This window comes from Rhinolophus sinicus, linkage group LG06, assembly GCF_036562045.2.
Source record: "Rhinolophus sinicus isolate RSC01 linkage group LG06, ASM3656204v1, whole genome shotgun sequence".
In the NCBI taxonomy this organism is placed as follows: Eukaryota; Metazoa; Chordata; class Mammalia; order Chiroptera; family Rhinolophidae; genus Rhinolophus; species Rhinolophus sinicus.
Genome location: NC_133756.1, coordinates 160,922,380 through 160,940,251, shown reverse-complemented (window position 1 = coordinate 160,940,251; position 17,872 = coordinate 160,922,380). Strand labels below are relative to the sequence as shown.

The 17,872-nt window shown below is 38.3% G+C and overlaps 1 protein-coding gene across 3 annotated transcripts in view; it reads right to left on the bottom strand.

Annotated features, from left to right (window-relative positions):
• The window catches only part of PACS1 (phosphofurin acidic cluster sorting protein 1), a 115,110-nt gene that overhangs the window by 35,069 nt on the left and 62,169 nt on the right, over positions 1 to 17,872 (bottom strand). For all 3 annotated transcript variants that reach the window (XM_019737688.2, XM_019737689.2, XM_074336720.1), the window contains exon 2: positions 1,794 to 1,881. In XM_019737688.2, the coding sequence (XP_019593247.1) occupies positions 1,794 to 1,881 (88 nt within the window). The remainder of the gene's footprint in view (positions 1 to 1,793; positions 1,882 to 17,872) is intronic.

Here is a 17,872-nt window from a genome sequence, read left to right as displayed (position 1 = left end):
CCTTTAGTGCACATGTCACTACAGTGGAAAGGGCAAATAATGCCACAGTATTCTCATAAAAATTGTTTCGACCTTGTGTATTCCCTGAAAAGGCCTTAGGGAGCCTGGGGTCTCAGACCTTATGTTGAGAACTGCTGCTCTACAACATATAAAAGTCCTTAAAGGAGGGACTTTTGTCTGGTTTGTCCACTGCTATGTCGCCTGTGCCTAGGACAGTGCCGGGCACATAACAGGTACTCAAGAAATATTTATTAAATTAATGAATGAAAAACTACGTGACTGGATAAATAAATGTGATAACATCTGTAATTACTTTCAGCTGCTTGGAAGTAAAGCAATAAAAAATTCAGGGTATTTGTAGTTTTTTGGTATAATTCTAAATTTTATAGAATGTTAAATATTTAATCAGGAAATAGAAGTTATTTCTTTTGGCAAAGGCATTTAACTGTGGGGATGGCAAGAACAGCAGGGAACTTTCAAAACCATACCAACAGTGTCTGCACAGGAAAGCAACAGCTTTTAGCAAAGGAAACAAGTCCCCAAAACTGGAACACTGCCTCTGACCTAGAAACAGGGTACAGAATCAGGAGAAGAGGGAAAGATACTGAAAGTTTCCACGTGCACATAATTGTCCCACCCCTGGTTTTTCAACTGCAGTGTTTGGGAACGTTTCACAGAATCGGGAAGAATTACGCACAAAGATGAACAGCGTATTCATAAGGTGGGACATGCAGGAATTCATAAGGAGTAATTAAAATGTTTTAAGTTTTGAGAACTAAATTAAGGTAAGGTATTTATTTCAGAAACAGAGCTGAGGGCCTCAATGCATGGTTCACATACTGTGAGTGGTATAGATGTGGATTTTAATGAAACCAATATTATTAGTACAATAAATTGCTACATAATAGTTGATCTAGCTAATAAGATAACAGTTCACTATTTTGCAGTGAATAAAAAGTTAACAAACACACCATTCTTAAGCTGAAGAATTCAATAATTATTTAGTGACTCCAGAGGCACTTCAGATTCTCAGTAAACTCTAGGGAGTTGTCATTAGAAAGGACTTACCAATAAACAAGGGCTGGTGGTGGAGTTTAATGACTATATGAATTACTCACTCTTTAGTTTCTAGTCCCACTTCTGCTACTTGGTAATTAGCTGCCAACAGATAAATTCCTTAACTTTCCTATAGTTCAGTTTCTTCTTCTTCCTTTCCTGAAATTCAGGAATGCTTAGAATATGAATGCATGTGAAATATTTTGGGTTGCTTGAAGATACTGAATCAAGTATAAGGAGCTAAATGGTTAAATATGGGAATTACCCAGAAGATAACATATCCCAGTAAAATTCTAATTTCCAATTCTGAAATAATAATCTATAAGTTTCTTTTACCCTATAGAAAACCTCCAAAATGCTTCCCCAATCCATGCATCTGCTTGGCCCTAGGAATCCTGGGAATAAGGCTGAAACTGACATGAGCCACCCCAGTGATTTCTGAATAGTTTATCAAACACTTGAGCATGTAGATCACTTGATCTTCATACTAATCCTGTTAAATAGGCAGGGCAGAAAGAACCACTTTTATTCTTCATATGAAGAAACTGAGTGATTTAAGTAAGAGGCAGAACTGGGACTAAGTAGGTCTCATGAGCTCAATCAGTGTTCCACCATTGCACTTGCTTTGCCGAGGGAAGGAAGAGAGTACAGACTCCTCAGTATTTCTGAAGCCCTAAGAATGGGCACAAGTTATCCAGCTTCTTTGAACCCTGAACAAATAATCCTGCTCAACTCACCTGGAGCTTCACAGCAATGACGACTGAGTTAAGATCTTTGTCCATTTCTTTCAGCATGACGAGTTTCTTCAGGGTCAAGCTGAATAGCCTAGAAAAATGTAAAGAAAGAAGAGCCAGTCAAATGTCAGGACCTTATGAAAAAAGTGATTGACAATCTGTTGGGGAAACACGCTTTATCTAAATTAAGAACGTTAGAATGTCATTCTCAGTCCAAACTGTGTCTTCCTTCAGTAAAACAGCACCCAGCCTCTTATTTAACTTTTGTACTTGAGAAATGTCAAAAAGGTATTTTATTCCATGAACCTCTGTGGATGCCCATTTGTCTCAAACCAAAATCAACACTAGGTATTAGTGAAGAAACAGAAAAAAAGATCAATGGAACAGACCAAAGCACCCAGAAACAATCCCACAATTATACAGAAACTTGACCTAAGGGCAGTATCTCAATAACTGGGAAAAGAATAAACTATGACTAGGAAAAAAAAATTGGATCCATACCTCACACTATGTATAAAAATAATCTCTAGGTGGATTAAATACTTAATTGTAAAAGGCAAAATTTTAGGACAAATATAGAATAATATTTTTCTGACTCTGAAGTAAGAGTGAATTTCCTAAATAAGACATTGAAAACACTGAGAAATTCGGTATTATTAAAATTAGAAATTTCAGTTCACCAGGAGACACCAATAAAGAGATTTAAAACACAAATTATAAACTTGGAAAAGATATTTGAAACTCATAATACTGGCAAAGGGTCTAGAACTATAAAGAACTATAATCTAGTAAGAAAAAGACTGACAAATCAATAGAAAAGTGGGCAAAAGACATAAACAGACGTTTCACGTTTCCAGAAGAGGAAACACTAATGGCTAATAAATATAGAAAAATATGCTCAACCTCATTAGGAAATCAGGGAAATGCAAATTGAAAGCAAAATATCATTTTACACCCACAAAATTGGCAAAACTAAGTGTGGGTGAAGATGTGGCTTAACGGGAACTCATATGCTGCTAGTGGGCGTATCAACTGGAACTTAATCACGTAGAAAACTGTTGGGCATCATTGTATGAAGCTGAACACATGTGAAAGCCAGGATGCGGCAATTTCACTTCTGGAGAAACTCCTGCCCTGTGTACCAGGAGACACGTACAAACGTGTTCATAGCCGTCATTAGCTACGTGACCGTGGGTAAGTGTCTTCCTATGCCTGTTTCCTCATCTGTAAAATGAAGACTGCAGTGCCAACTCGGGGTTGTTGTGAGGATTCATCTATATAAAAGCTCGGAGTAAGCTCTCTGTGAACTAGGTATTATTTGTGTCATGTTCACCAGAACCCAATAATACACTGTCAGAAGCGTAGACAAACTGGTATATTCATACAACCAAGTGCTATCCAGCAGTGAAACTGAATGAACTAAGTTTACACTTTAACAGGTATTAATCCCAAAACACAACACTGCGTGAAAAAAGAAGTTCTAGAAGACTACATACAGTATGATACTGCATCAAAACCAAGCAAAAATAAACTAACTTTTAGGGACACACATCCAGGGAAATCTGTAAAGAGCATGAGGATGAAACATAAAATGGGGTTGGGATATGTGAAGGGTTCAAAGAAGGCACAGAGAATGAGGGGGAGCAGCAGGATGTGACTAGAAAGGCAAACGAAGGCTAGACTATGCAGTAGGGACCTTTATGTTATGATGGGAACACAGTGAAGAATAAACAAGTGGACGATATAAAATGATCTGTGCAAGATCACTCTACTGCTATGCAAATAATGGACCACGGAAAGGACAGGGTGAAAACAGGAAGACCAGTTCGGAAGGGGTTCAGGTAAAACAGGAAGAAGGTCTGATCTGTGTAGTACCATAGCAGTGCAGGTGGCAAAAGGGTAGTGGAATTCAGGAACATTCTGGTAGAACTGATAGAACTTGCTGATAAATTGAATGCAGGGTGTGGGGAAAAAGCAAGTTTGAAGACATTCTGGGTTCTTGGCTTGAGCAACTGAATGGATGGGTGGTGGTACTATTGACTGAAATGCAGAAGTTCGGGGTGAATCGGGCAGAAAAATCAGGTCATTATCAAGGTTGAGACAGCTTACGTATCTAAAATGGAAATTAAAGTAGGCAGCGGGGCCATGAGTCTTGAGCTCTAGGGAACGATTATCTAGAGATACAGATGGAGGAGTCATGGCATAAAGACGGCATTTGAAGCAATGGAAGTGGTTGAGCTCTTACAGAGGAAAGTTCAGACAAAAGAGAAAAAAGGCCAAGGATGGAACCCAGGGCATTCCAATGCTTAGAAGTCTGGCAGAGGAGAAAGGTCCAGCAAAGGAGACTGAGAAGCTGCCAGTGAGGAAGGGAAAGGATGTGCCCCCACAAATCTGAGGAGCAAGTTCTTGAGAAGATGTATCAAGTGCTGCTGAGAAGTAGAATAAGCTAAGGTCAGAAAACCAATCATTGGATTTGGGAAAATGGACAATACTGTTAACCACAATACTAGGGATTTCAGTGTTGCACTGTACCGTGTTTCCCCGAAAATCAGAGCTAGCCGGACAATCAGCTCTAATGCGTCTTTTGGAGCAAAAATTAAAATAAAACGTGGTGTTATGTTATGTTATGTTATGTTATGTTATGTTATGTTATGTTATGTTATGTTATGTTATGTTATGTTATGTTATGTTATGTTATGTTATGTTATGTTATGTTATGTTATGTTACGTTATACCTGGTCTTGTAGTAAAGTAAGACCAGGTCTTATATTAATTTTTGCTCCAAAAGATGCATTAGAGCTGATTGTCCAGCTAGGTCTTATTTTCGGGGCAACACGGTAATAAAAAGAAAAGTCTGACTGAAGTATTTTTTCTCCTTAGAAATGTAAGCAGTTGCAGATAAAGGTGAGGACAGAGAATAACATTTCAAGCTAGAAAAAAAGTACCATGTGGTACAGAGAAGGAACTTGGTCTCCATGTTGACTAGCGTGAGGCTAGCAATTCCCATTTTCTACAATTTGGCGGCTTGTTAAGATGTTGGGACCAAATGGTCTTATCTAAGGTCCCCTGTGGTTCTCAGCGTTCCTGGGGAAGAGAAATTAAGTTTTATATGAGAATGTAGGGAAGAGAGGTGACTGGGGACCTCAATGGAATAAGTCAACAAAATATAAAAGATTGTAGCTCTGATGTCACTCTAGACTTATATACAAGAAACTTGATACAGCATACAAGTAGCGTTTCAATTATGTCCTACCATCATTATCCCAGGGATGTACTATTTTTGAAACCACACAGGTGAGGAATTGATCTATGATACATCTCCTCTGCAATGAGACTTGACTGATAAACTGAATAACACACAGGAAGGCATCTTTACTCTGCACAATTCAAAAGCAGCACAGTAACAGCAAGAGGCTAAAAGCGAAGCTCTGCTCTTGCTTGCAGGTACGGAGGCGTTACAGTCCCCCAGATGCGGGCGCTTCCCACGAACCGCAGGGTCTCAGCTCCCTGCCTGTCGTACTTGCCTTTTCTTTCCTTTAGTCCCTGGTCTCCCAACATCCAGCCCCTGGCAGATTCTTAGAATGTTTAAACAAACAAAACAAGAAAATTGCATCATCTGGATTCAAGACGTTTTTCTCTACAAAGACAATTAACACTTTTTAAGTCGGTCACATTGGGGGCTGAAACAGCTTGTCATTTTACCTTTAAAGGACACATTTTTTTTTAAAGTATTGTATAACCATCTGGCTTTTTTTTTTTAAAGCTAATTCCATCTTTCTCTGATCTCCCTACCCATCCCACCTCAAAGCAGGACCCACATTTTGCTTCCAGAAACAAATAGCTGCTCTCAGGGGTGGGTCATAGGATAATCCTTAGGCATTCTTGACAAAACGTCACAGAGAGGAACTAGCATTATCTTACTGTTTGAGACCACACGGCTTCAAAGAAGAAGATACTCCAGGTCATGTCACAGCTATCTATTCAAAGACCTTCCAGCTTGAAAAGAAGGCTGGGATACGAATGAACATCTTTAAAGTCCACTTACTGGGACCACAACACATGAAGCACAAATTTTAGACGAAAGAGCTAAAAAAAATTTCGTTTTAGATCATAAATGTTAGAGACAATAAACTAAAAAATAAAATAAAATAAGCCTGGTTTCAAAGTAATTATAAATGCTGTGTGGGACTGAGACAGTGGGATAAGAAGAGCAAGCATCAGGTCAGACGGACTCTACCAGTAACTATTTTCAAAGGAAGAGCTGCAATCATTTTTTGGTATTAATACGAAATAAAACCTGTATCATTTTTAGTATAGTTTTTAAGTTATTCTCTAATGGAAAATTTAATGGATATGCTTATAAATTCACCTGATACAGATACGCTCTCTGTCTCTCCATCTCTCAACTTTTCTAAGGGCTCCAAATAAAAAGGGTCATTTCATTTTGCCTTTTGCGATTATTTCTATCTAAAATGATATATTTGCCCCCACCCCAAATTGATTGCCTATAAAATTTTAAGATTCCTTACTTGGCTTTATACAATAGATGCATAAGTCTTGGAAAATATGTCTTTGTGACTCTGCACAATGTAACTTTCCCACTGACTACCTCAAATATACTTTATTTCCATCTCTGACTGTACTAATTTCTGAGGGCTGCCGTAACAAATTACCACACACTTGGGACTTAGAAAACAACAGAAATCTATTCTCTCCTAGTTCTGTTCACTACAAATCTAAAATCAAGTTGTCAGCAGGGCTGCATTCCATCTGAAGTCTCTAGGAGAGAACGCTTCCTTGCCTCTTATACTTCTGATGGCGGCTGGCAGTCCCTGGCATTCCTTGGCTTTTATACACCTCACCCCAATCTTTGCCTGTCTTCACATAACCTTCTCTCTTGTGTCTCTCCACTGTTTCTGTGTGTCTCAAATCTCCCTCTTCTTTTCTCTTATAAGGACATCAGTCATTGGACTTAGGGTCTATCCTACATTCAGGCTGATCTCATCTCGAGAGCCTTAATTTAATCACATCTGCAAAGACCCTGTTTCACATTCACAGGTAGGGGGTTAGGACTTAGACACATCTTTTCAGGGGGCCACTATTCAACCCACTACATGGATTAATATCCATCTAGTTGGGCCCCTAAAATAAAGTGTGTTTGCCTCTCATGACACTTGTCATATTCTTCCTAGACTCCAACTTGACTTGGGAAAAGCTTATTATTTATAGTAAGTCAACAGTGAATCCCTGATACTGTGAATGCTCACTTCCTAATTTATTTTTAAATCCAAATAAGGATTTTTCTGTGCGAAGAAAACACAGCCAATTGAATCTCTACTTTCTTATCTGGCTGAGATCCCAAGTGGGAATTTATTCATTGTCCCAATGGAATTAGACTAAAGGATTTTTTCATTATTGCTGTTTACCCACACTACACCACTCCTATTTTCTACTTGAGTTTAAAACCATGTATTTATTGCATTTTTCCCCCAATTTCCCAGGAAGAAATTATTTTCCAATAGTGAGAACTAAGATTCCACCTACAGTAGTTCCCCCTTGTCTACAGGGAGGGGAAAGGAGGGGAAGTCCCAAGACCGCCTGCGGATGCCTGAAACCACAGATAGTACCAAACCCTATATATACTGTTTTTCCTATACATGCATACCTGTGATAGTTTAATTTATAAATTAGGCACAATAAGAGATTAACAACTAATAATAAAGCAATTATAACAATATACTGTAATAAAAGTTATGCGAAGGTGGTCTCTCTAAAAATATCTTATTGTACTGTACTTGCCCTTCTTTTTGTGAAGATGTGAGGTGACAAAATACCTTATTAAGTCAAGAACTTTCATCTTTTCACCTACAGGAAGCATTTAATGGCTTCTCTTTGGCATATCCGAATTGGCAGCATCACCACTCTCGTGTTTGGGACCATTATTAAGTAAAATAAGTGTGACGTGAACACAAGTCACTGTGATAGGGTGACAGCATCTAAGTGAGACAGATACTAAGTGGCTAATGGGCATGTAGTATCCACAGTGCGGATATGTTGGACATCAGTGATGGATGGAGCAGGATGGCGTGAAATTTAAAATGTATTAATTTACCTCTGGAATTTTCCATTTAATATTTTCAGACCATAGTTGACAGCAGGTAACTAAACTGCAAACTGAAACCGTGGGTAAGGGGGGCCCACCGTAATCGAGTTACTACCTCTTGAAAAGTCGTACCTACTTTAGTTCCCTTTGTCCACTGTCCTGCCCTTCCCTAAGCTGTCCTTTCCCCTAGGTTGCGCGCGCGTACATTTATTCTCTAGGATTCTGGATTCTCTAGGCCTGCTCCCCCACCATTAATCCTACTTGTTTGTATTCTCTATTTCAGAGGCTGCCGGGATTCTATACACAAACAGAGAAGAGTAACAGCAGCAGACACAGCACGTACTCTGCCTTGCACTATTCTAAATGCCTCACCTATATGAACTTACTTCATCCTCATTCTATGAACATTTTACAACTGAGCAAATTGAGAGAGATTCAGAGAGATTAGTAAATGGTGGGACGAGGATGTGAACCCTAGCAGGTAGGCTCCGGAGTCCACGCTCCTGACCACCATGCAAGACGGCTGCTGAGGTAAGATGCCAACACGCTAACTAACACTTCCGTAGTGCTGACCTTACAGGTGGGTTTTTAAAAATGCTTTTCTGCATATCCCACATGATCTTACAATGACCACATATTACTTTTGTAACCAGAAAAAGTCTTTTAAGTATAAAAGAGTATCAATTTGTGAAGGTACAACATAATAATAGCAAGCATATAACACTATGAGCCAGGCATTACAATATGTGATTTACATAGGCTAATTTAATCCTCAAAACAATGACAATCTTCATTTAATAGATGAGAAAACTGAGGCCCAGAGAGGTTACATAGCCTGCCCCCGGTCATACAGCTAGTGGGTGGCAGCCAGGACCATCTAGCTTGAGTCTGTGTTTCTAACTAGGTTACTCGGCCTAAATTAGATGTAAAACTTCACTGCTAAACTCCAGTCTCACTCCCTGCCAGAGTGTACTAATGTCAAGAAAATAGGTGTTTCACATCCTGACATCCAAATCAGATAAAAAGACAATTAGAAACTCTTCCCTAGACTCTAAATCTGTGTCTACTGCTCCCCACTATTTCAGGTCATCCTAAATACCACCTCCTGTCCTGATTTCCTGCCACAGGCTGAGATTTTTCCCTTGTCCGAGGCCCACCCTGCTTCTACCACTTATAGCACTCATCACGTTCCTCCTTGAATTACAGTCGCCTCATAGTAAATGTGTCTGAAGGACAGGGACTCTTATCTTAGCACTTGAATCCTTCCAAGTCCTAGCACAGTGGTTTGAAAGAAAACAGGAAACAGTTTGTTTAATTAAACTGTAATTTTTACCATTCAATGTAAATATATTTAAAGGGAAGATTTTAAGAGAAGAACAAAAACCCTGCTTCACCCCACTAAGCATAGAAAAACCCAAGTGTTTTCATTCTAACAGACTTCTTAATTGGACATTACTAGACCAGATTAGAGGGCATTTAAATTACCCCTTTCTAAACAGTGTCACAAACGGAATATTTTCTCCTTTTGCCACTGGATGAGCTGGGCATGTTGCCAAGTCTTTTTCTAATTAGGTCCTGTGGTTAATTTCTTAATCTGTTAGCATTTCTTTGCATCCTGTAAAATGTAAAGAGAGTTGGACCTTTTCCATTGTTTTTGTGAAAGTGGGGGTAATTCCTATGCCAGCCTCATAGGGGTAGACTCATCACTGAAATGCCATCCTTTACCTATCAGATTAGCAAACACCACCACCACCCCCTAAAAGAAAAAGAAAGAAAAACCTGTAACATGGTGGGCAAGGCTGTTGGGGAAATGAGCACTCATACATTGCTTGTGGGAACCTAAGTTGGTACACCCCTACAGAGAACAATTTGGTAACTTCTACCCACCTTGCAAATATATACAGTCTTTGACTCAGCAGTTTTACTCTAGGAATTTATTCTACAGATGTACTTTGTTTCTAATAGCAGTAGACTGGAAAACCTAAAATATCCATCAACAGGAACTAGTTAAATAAATTATGGTACATCCATAGGATGGACAACTATGCAGTTGTAAAAACAAAAGAAGTCCCAATCAGAATACCAATGACATTTTCCACAGAACTAGAACAAATAACCCCAAAATTTATATGGAATCACAAAAGACCTTGAATAGCGAAAGCAATCTTGAAAAAGAAAAAAAGTTGGAGGTCTTGTGCTCCCTGATTTCAAACTATACTACAAAGCTATAGTAATCAAAATAGTATGGTACGGGCACAAAAAATAGACACACCGATCAATGGAACAAAACAGAGAGCCCAGAAGTAAACCCATGCTTAGTATGGTTAATTAATCTATGACACAGTAGGCAAGAATATGCAATGGGGAAAAGACAGTCTCTTCAATAAATGATGTTGGGAAAACTGAACAGCTCCATGCAAAAGAAGCAACTGGAGGGGGTGGCCAGATGGCTCAGTTGGTTAGAGCATGAGCTCTTAATAACAAGATTGCCAGTTCAATTCCTGCATGGGATGGTGGGCTGCGCCCCCTGCAACTAAGATTGAAAACGGCAATGGTGACTGGACTTGGAGCTGAGCTGCGCCCTCCACAACTAGATTGAAGGGCAACGTAGAGCTGATGGGCCCTGGAGAAACATACTGTTCCCCAATATTCCCCAATTAAAAAAAAAAGAAAAGAAAAAATCTTTTATATAGAAAAAAATCTGTATAATTAAAAAAAGAGCAACTGGACCACTTTCTTATACAATACACAAAAATAAACTAAAACTAGATTAAAGACTTAAATGTAAGACCAGAAAACATCAAACTTCTAGAAGAAAACATAGGCAGTAAACTTTTTGATATTAGCCTAAGTAATACCTCTTTGGATATGTCTACACAGGCAAAGACAACAAAAGCAAAAATAAACAAATGGGATTACATCAGACTAAAAAGCTTTTTGCACAGCGAAGAAAGCCATCAACAAAACCAAAAGTCAACCCACTAAATGGGAGAAGATACATCCAATAAGGGGTGAATATCCAAAATATATACATACTCATACAACTCACCACCAACAAAACAAACAATACAATTTAAAAATGTGTAGAGGACCTGAACAAACATTTTTCCAAAGAAGACATATGGATGGCCAACAGACACATGAAAAGATGCTCAACATCACTAATCATCAGGGAAATGCAAATCAAAACCACAATGACCTATCGCTTCACACCTGCTAGACTGGCTGTTATTAAAAACATAACAAATAAGTGTTGGCGAGGATATGGAAAAAAGGGAACCTTTGTGCAGTGTTGGTGGGATTGCAAACTGGTGCAGCCACTATGAAAAACAATATAGAGGTTCCTCAAAAAATAAAAATAGAATTACCACATGATCCAATTCAACTTCTGGGTATCTATCTGAAGAAAACAAGAACACTGATCTGAAAAGGTATATGCACCCCTATGTTCATTTCAGCATTATTTACAATAACCAAGATATGGAAGCAACCTAAGTGTCCATCAAAAGGTGAATGGATAAAGAAGATGTGGCATGTATATACAATGGAAAATTACCCAGCCATAAAAAGAATGAAATCTTGTCATGTACAAAAACATGGATGGACCTAGAGGGTATTATGCTAAATGAAATAAGTCAAACAGAGAAGGACAAATACTGTATGATTTTGCTTATAGCGTGGAATCTAAAAAACAACACAAGAACAAACAAAACAGAAACAGACTCACAGATTTAGAGAACAAACTGATGGTTGCCAGAGGCGGAGGGGAGCGGGGAGATGCGTGAAAAAGGTAAAGGGGAATAAGAAGTACAAACTTCGAGTTATAAAATAAATAAGTCATGGGGATGTAACGAAAAGCATAGGGAATATAGTCAACAGTATCATAATAACTTTGTATGGTGATATGGTTAGTAGACGGATTATGGTGATTAGTTGGTAAGGAATATAAATGTTGAATAACTATGTCGTATACCTGAAACTCGTATAAAATGGTATCTCAACTATGTTTTAAAAAAATAAATTAAAAAAAACAAAGCTCTTTTTGTACTGAAAAGATCTCCAAGATCAACTGTTAAATGAAAAGGGTACAGATCAGTATACAGCATGTCGGCATTTACATTAAGCAGGAGGAAAATTAAAATGTACATTCATGTTTGCTAGTATATTCATACAGCAATTCTGAGAGAATTAACCAACTATCAGCGGTCACCAGAATGGGGCAGGGATGAGAGCTGGGAAATGCACAGGGATGGGAATTGTAGAAATCTTACAATGACAGCTGTACAGTAGGCTCATATACCAAATGGTCCGGATTAGGAAGACGAAGACTCTAAGAACGAAATTTCTGGATAAAAAGGGGAACTCCATGCAATAAATAGTATAAATGAGAGGTGATAAAAACTTGAGAATATCATAAAGGCATATTATTCTGTCAACAAGAACAAAACAAAAGCAATGAGAAATCCTGAGGTTAAACCCAAAAAGCCATAAAAGAAATGATGTAAATACTATGAGGCAAGGTAAAATATGATTTTAAATAACTGATAAAATTTATGAAAATTTATGAAAAAATTTAGGATCTTTATCCCAGGATCACTCTCCTTTGAATAAAAAAATGTAATCTTAGTACTGCAAATACTTAAGATTTGTGTGGGGACAGTCACAATGTTTATATAATAATAAGCGTATTGTTTTTCAACTTTTGGATGGGAGGAGAAAAACTAAAGGTAATGGCATTAGTGGACCCAGAAATAAAAGTATAATTAGAACATTTAAAGTTACAAAAGTTAGCAACAACACCAAATAAATTGAAAATACAGTTTTCCAATACAGAGGGAAGAGGAAGAAAATAAAGGGTTTCGCATTAAATTCTCACCTTTTACATCAGAACGTCAACAGATCTTTTACAATTCAACAAAAAGAGTAAAAACAAATATGGAGTCATGTCTCATGGGAGGAGCCCTGCCTAGCTCACGGGGTGATTCTTGGTTGGTTTAAGCCAAGGATGTTAGCATTATTCCAAGTGGATATACTCTAAGAACAAAAAGAACGACAAAGACATCTCAACCTGTATCAAGTAACAACAGCTAGTAACAACATGGTATTATTTAAAAACTACTATATATAATGTAGGATAAGGAAAATAAGTAATTCTATTAATGTTCCTTATTTTTTCAGCATAAAAGAAATGCAAGTAAAAGCCAAATAAGTTAAAAACCCTGAGAACTTTAATTGAAATCATCACTATGAAATCATGATTTTTTTTAAAGAAAGAAAAGAAACGTTCCTTAGTTCTGACCACTGAAAAGGATGAGCAGCCATGACCATCTCAGTGGCAATAAGCATCCCTATTACCGAGACTGTGGTCTCTCAATCCCATTTCTCATTAAAGGGAAAGTAACTGATTCTAAGTCTGGGGCAGGAAATGTAAAAGATGAATGTAGAAAACCTTGTCATATCAGAAAGCAAGGAAAATATCAAAGACTACTAGGTTATATCAAAATGACAAAGAAGGGGCCAGCCAGGTGGCTCGAGCGCAATGCTCCTACTGCCAAGGTCGCCGGTTCGATTCCCACATGGGCCAGTGAGCTGCGCCTTCTAGAGCTAAGACTGTGAACAACAGCTCTCCCTGGAGCTGGGCTGCCGGTGAGCTGCTGGACTGGAACTGGACTGCTGTGAGCAGCCGGAGGTTGGCGTGAGCTGCTGCAGGCTACTGTGAACGGCTGACCCACGACCAGCGACGGACGGCCTCAGCGGGGGGAGTGCAAGGCTCTTAACACCAGCATGGGCCAGGGAGCTGCGTCCTACACAACCAGACTGAGAAACAACAGCTTGAACCGGAGGGGGGGGGGGGCGCGTGAAAGGGGACAAGACAAAGAAGCCACCTTTAAAGAGACCACAGTGATCAAAGATGTAACAATTAAAGAGACCACAGTGACCAAAAATGTGACAAAAGAATAATGATGGCAACAGACTGAAAAACAAATATATGAAAATTCATGAATTAATCACACACACACACACTGAAGGTAGCTGGGGAACTAACTAACTCACCATTCTGAAAACAGGGAAACAAAGGGAAAGAGTGAAGCCCTTTGTCATCGATAGCCCGGTAGCTCACTCTCCTTGTGGTCAGACAATGGGTGGCAACTCCTGTCACCACATCCTCAGCATCCATCACACGCCAACATCCAGGGACAGAAAATAAGGACTCTCTCAGGTCTCTCTGTTTTTAAAGTTTACTTGGATCAAAATAATAGGTGGACATTATTTAAAAGACCAGATGGTACTACAAGGCTTAGTCAATAAAAGTTTCCTTCTTCATCCCTCTTCACTTCCCCGCTGGCAGGAATGGAGGAGAGGTAGTACCCTGAGAGGGTGGGATGGGAATCTGGGTGCTAACTTTCTACATTTCAGACTTTAACGAATACTGTTATCAGGCCCAATGTATATCCAGAAGTACCTAAAACTTATCCCAGAACATTGCCTGCTTGTAGCTGAAAACCAGCTTGCTTCTCATAAGTGTCCTCCTCAAATACTTAGTAGACCAAGGAAAGTTGAAACCTAAGTTACATATGCACCTATTTTTCAAAATGTTTTGAGTAAAATTCTGACTCACTGTTATATCCTCTCCCTTTCTCTTCATCTTCATAGGTTTATGCCTTTTTCATTTAAACCAAATTCCTTTACTGTCATTTTAGTGGGGTTAGCGAAAGAGCAAATATAATCCATCACATTTCTTTGTCTTCTCTAAAAGTCCTTCCTAGCTGAGACTTCTGCTCATCTGTTATTGGCCAGAGCTGGTTAATAGAGGAGGGGAAGCAAAATCATCAAGATGAAACAAAATTACCAGAATGTGAGATAGGACCAGTCTTCCTAGGACATGACCACAAAGAGACCTGAACAAAACAGAGGTTCTGAAAAAGAAAATAAGCAACCTAAACTGTAATCATCTAGTTTAAACAGCATTCTTTAAACAGCAAAAAGGTGGTGTGTGTGTTTTTTTTTGTGTGTGTGTGTGTGTGTGTGTTTTAAGATTTTATTGGGGAAGGGGAACAGGACTTTATTGGGGAACAGTGTGTACTTCCAGGCCTTTTTTCCAAGTCAAGTTGTTGTCCTTTCAGTCTTAGTTGTGGAGGGCGCAGCTCAGCTCCAGGTCCAGTTGCCGTTTTCTAGTTGCGGGGGGCACAGCCCACCATCCCTTGGAGGAGTCGAACCGGCAACCTTGTGGTTGAGAGGACGCGCTCCAACCAACTGAGCCATCCGGGAGGCAGCTCAGCTCAAGGTGCCGTGTTCAATCTTAGTTGCAGGGGGCGGAGCCCACCATCCCTTGCAGGACTCAAGGAGTTGAACTGGCAACCTTGTGGTTGAGAGCCCACTGGCCCATGTGGGAATCGAACCGGCAGCCTTCGGAGTTAGGAGCATGGAGCTCTAACCGCCTGAGCCACCGGGCCGGCCCTGTTTTTTTTAAAAGGAACAACTTTATTGGGGGAAACAGTTTATACACAATAAACATAAAACTCACATACAATATACCAATGTGATCACGATAAAGGACATTTTTAGGTGTTTTTAGACCATCCCTAAAAGTTCCTTGTGCCTCTTTACAATCAATTCCCGCTCCACTCCAAACCCCAGGCAACTGCTAATCTGCCTCTTGTCACATATGTACATTGGTTTGCATCTTCTAGATTTTTAAATAAATAGAATCATACAATATGTATACTTTTGTTTCTGGTTTCTTTTACATAACATAGCATAATGTTTTTTAGGATTCATCCATTTTGTGGTGCATGTCATTTCCTTTTTATTGCTGAGTAGTATTTCATTGGATTGGTAGCCCACAATTTGTTTATTCATTCCCCTGCTGATGGACACATAGGTTGTTTCTGGTCTTTGGCTATGATGAATGAAGCTGCTATGGAAACTCAGGAGTCTTCGTGCCCACCTTGGTTTGCCTTTCTCTGGGATAAATACCTGAGCATGGAATTGCTGGGTTCTAAAGTATATGTTTAGCAAGAAAAGAAACTGCCAACTGTTTTCCAAGCTAGCTATACCACTTCACATTCTCAACTGAAGAGTATGAAAGAAAGTTCAACTTGTTCACATATTTGCCAACACTTGGTATTATCAGTCTTTTACATTTTAGCTCTGCTAGTGGGTGTACAATGGTAGTTCATTATGGTTTTAAATTGTTTTTCCCTGATGATTAATACTGAAAGAATCTTTTCATGTAACTCCTGGCCATTAGTATGTTATCCTGTAAAATATTCATTCACATATTTTTGCCCTTTTTAAAAAATGGGTAACCATCTTTTTACTGAATTGTAAGAATTCTTTACAGTCCCCGTCAGATATGTATATTACATACACTTTCTCCCAGACTGTGGCTTGCCTTTTCCTTTCCTTAATAGTGTTTTGAAAGAGCAACATTTTAAATTCTGATAAAGTCCAAGTTAGCATTTATTTATTTTTATGGTTTGTGCTTTTTGTGTCCTATTTAGGAAATCTTTTTATACCCAAAGGTCACAAATATTTTCTCTTATGGCTTCTTCCAAAAGCTTTATAGTTTTAACTCTTACTTTTAGGCTTCTGATTAATTTTGAGTTGTGTGTGTGTTAAAATATAAGGGCAAGTGTTCATTTTCTTCCATACAGATATTCATGCACCTTAGATATTGTCTCTACATCTTTTGTTGAAAAGACTTTCCTTTTCCCATTGAATTGCCTTGACACTGTTTCTGAAAATTGACTGTTTATACATGTGTAGGTCCATATGTGTGTGGGTCTATTTTTGGATTCTCTATTCTGTCTCATCTATCTATAGTCTATTCTTTTGCCAATATTATAGCTTTATGGTACCGCAAAGTAAATAAGTTCTCCCACTTTGTTGTTCTTTTAAAGACTGGCTTTGCCTATTCTGTCTTGCATTTCTACACACATTTTAGAATTTGCTTGTCAATTTCTACAACAAAAATAAAACAAAAATTTTTATTGAGATTGTATTGACTCTATAGATCGGTTTGTAGAAAATTAATATTTTAAGTGATATTTTCAATTCTTGAGCCCATTTAGGTCTCTTTCATTTCTCTCAGAAATGTTTTAGAGTTTTTAGTAGATTTTGCACACATTTTGTTAAATTTATCCCTAAGTATTTCATGTATTTGGATGATAAGGTAAATGAAACTATACTTTTTTCATTTTCAAATTATTTGTTGCTAGTGTATAAATACAAATGATTTGGTTTTGAGTAGACTGACCTTGTGTCCTATAACTTTGCAAAACTCAGTTATTAGTCCTAGTAGCTTTTCTGTAATTTCTTTATGAATTTTTACATGTGATCATTTCATCTGCAAATAACTAACAATTTATTTATCTTTTACAAATCTCAGGTTTTTTTGCTTCTTTTTCATGCCTTATTGTCTGCCTACAACTTCCGGTATCATGTTGAATAGATGTGATTAAAGTAGACATCCATGCTTTGCTACCAATACCAGGAATAAAGCATTGAGACGGTCATATGGCTTTTTGTCCTTTCTTCTGTTAATATGGTGAGTTACACTGATTTTGGGGTGTCTAACCAACCTTGCATTAATGGCATGAACCCTACTTGGTCACAATGTATTATCATCTTGTATATGATTGATATTATGTTCAATATAATAAAACAGTAAATCCATCTGAGCCTGGAGTTTCCTTTGTGAAATGGTTTTTAATTATAAATTCAATTTGTTGGGCAAAAGGCTACTCACTATTCAAATTTCTATTTCTGTTTGTGTCTGCTTTGGTCATTTGTCTTTCAAGAAATTTGCTCCTTTCACTTTAATCAGCCATTTATCAACATAAAATTGTTCATAATTGTCTCATATTACCCTTCTAATGTCTGAAGGATCTGCAGTGTGCCCCCTCTTTTTCTTGATCACCCTAATTAGAGATTTATTAATTTTATTTACCTTTTCTAATAATCAACTTTTGGTTCA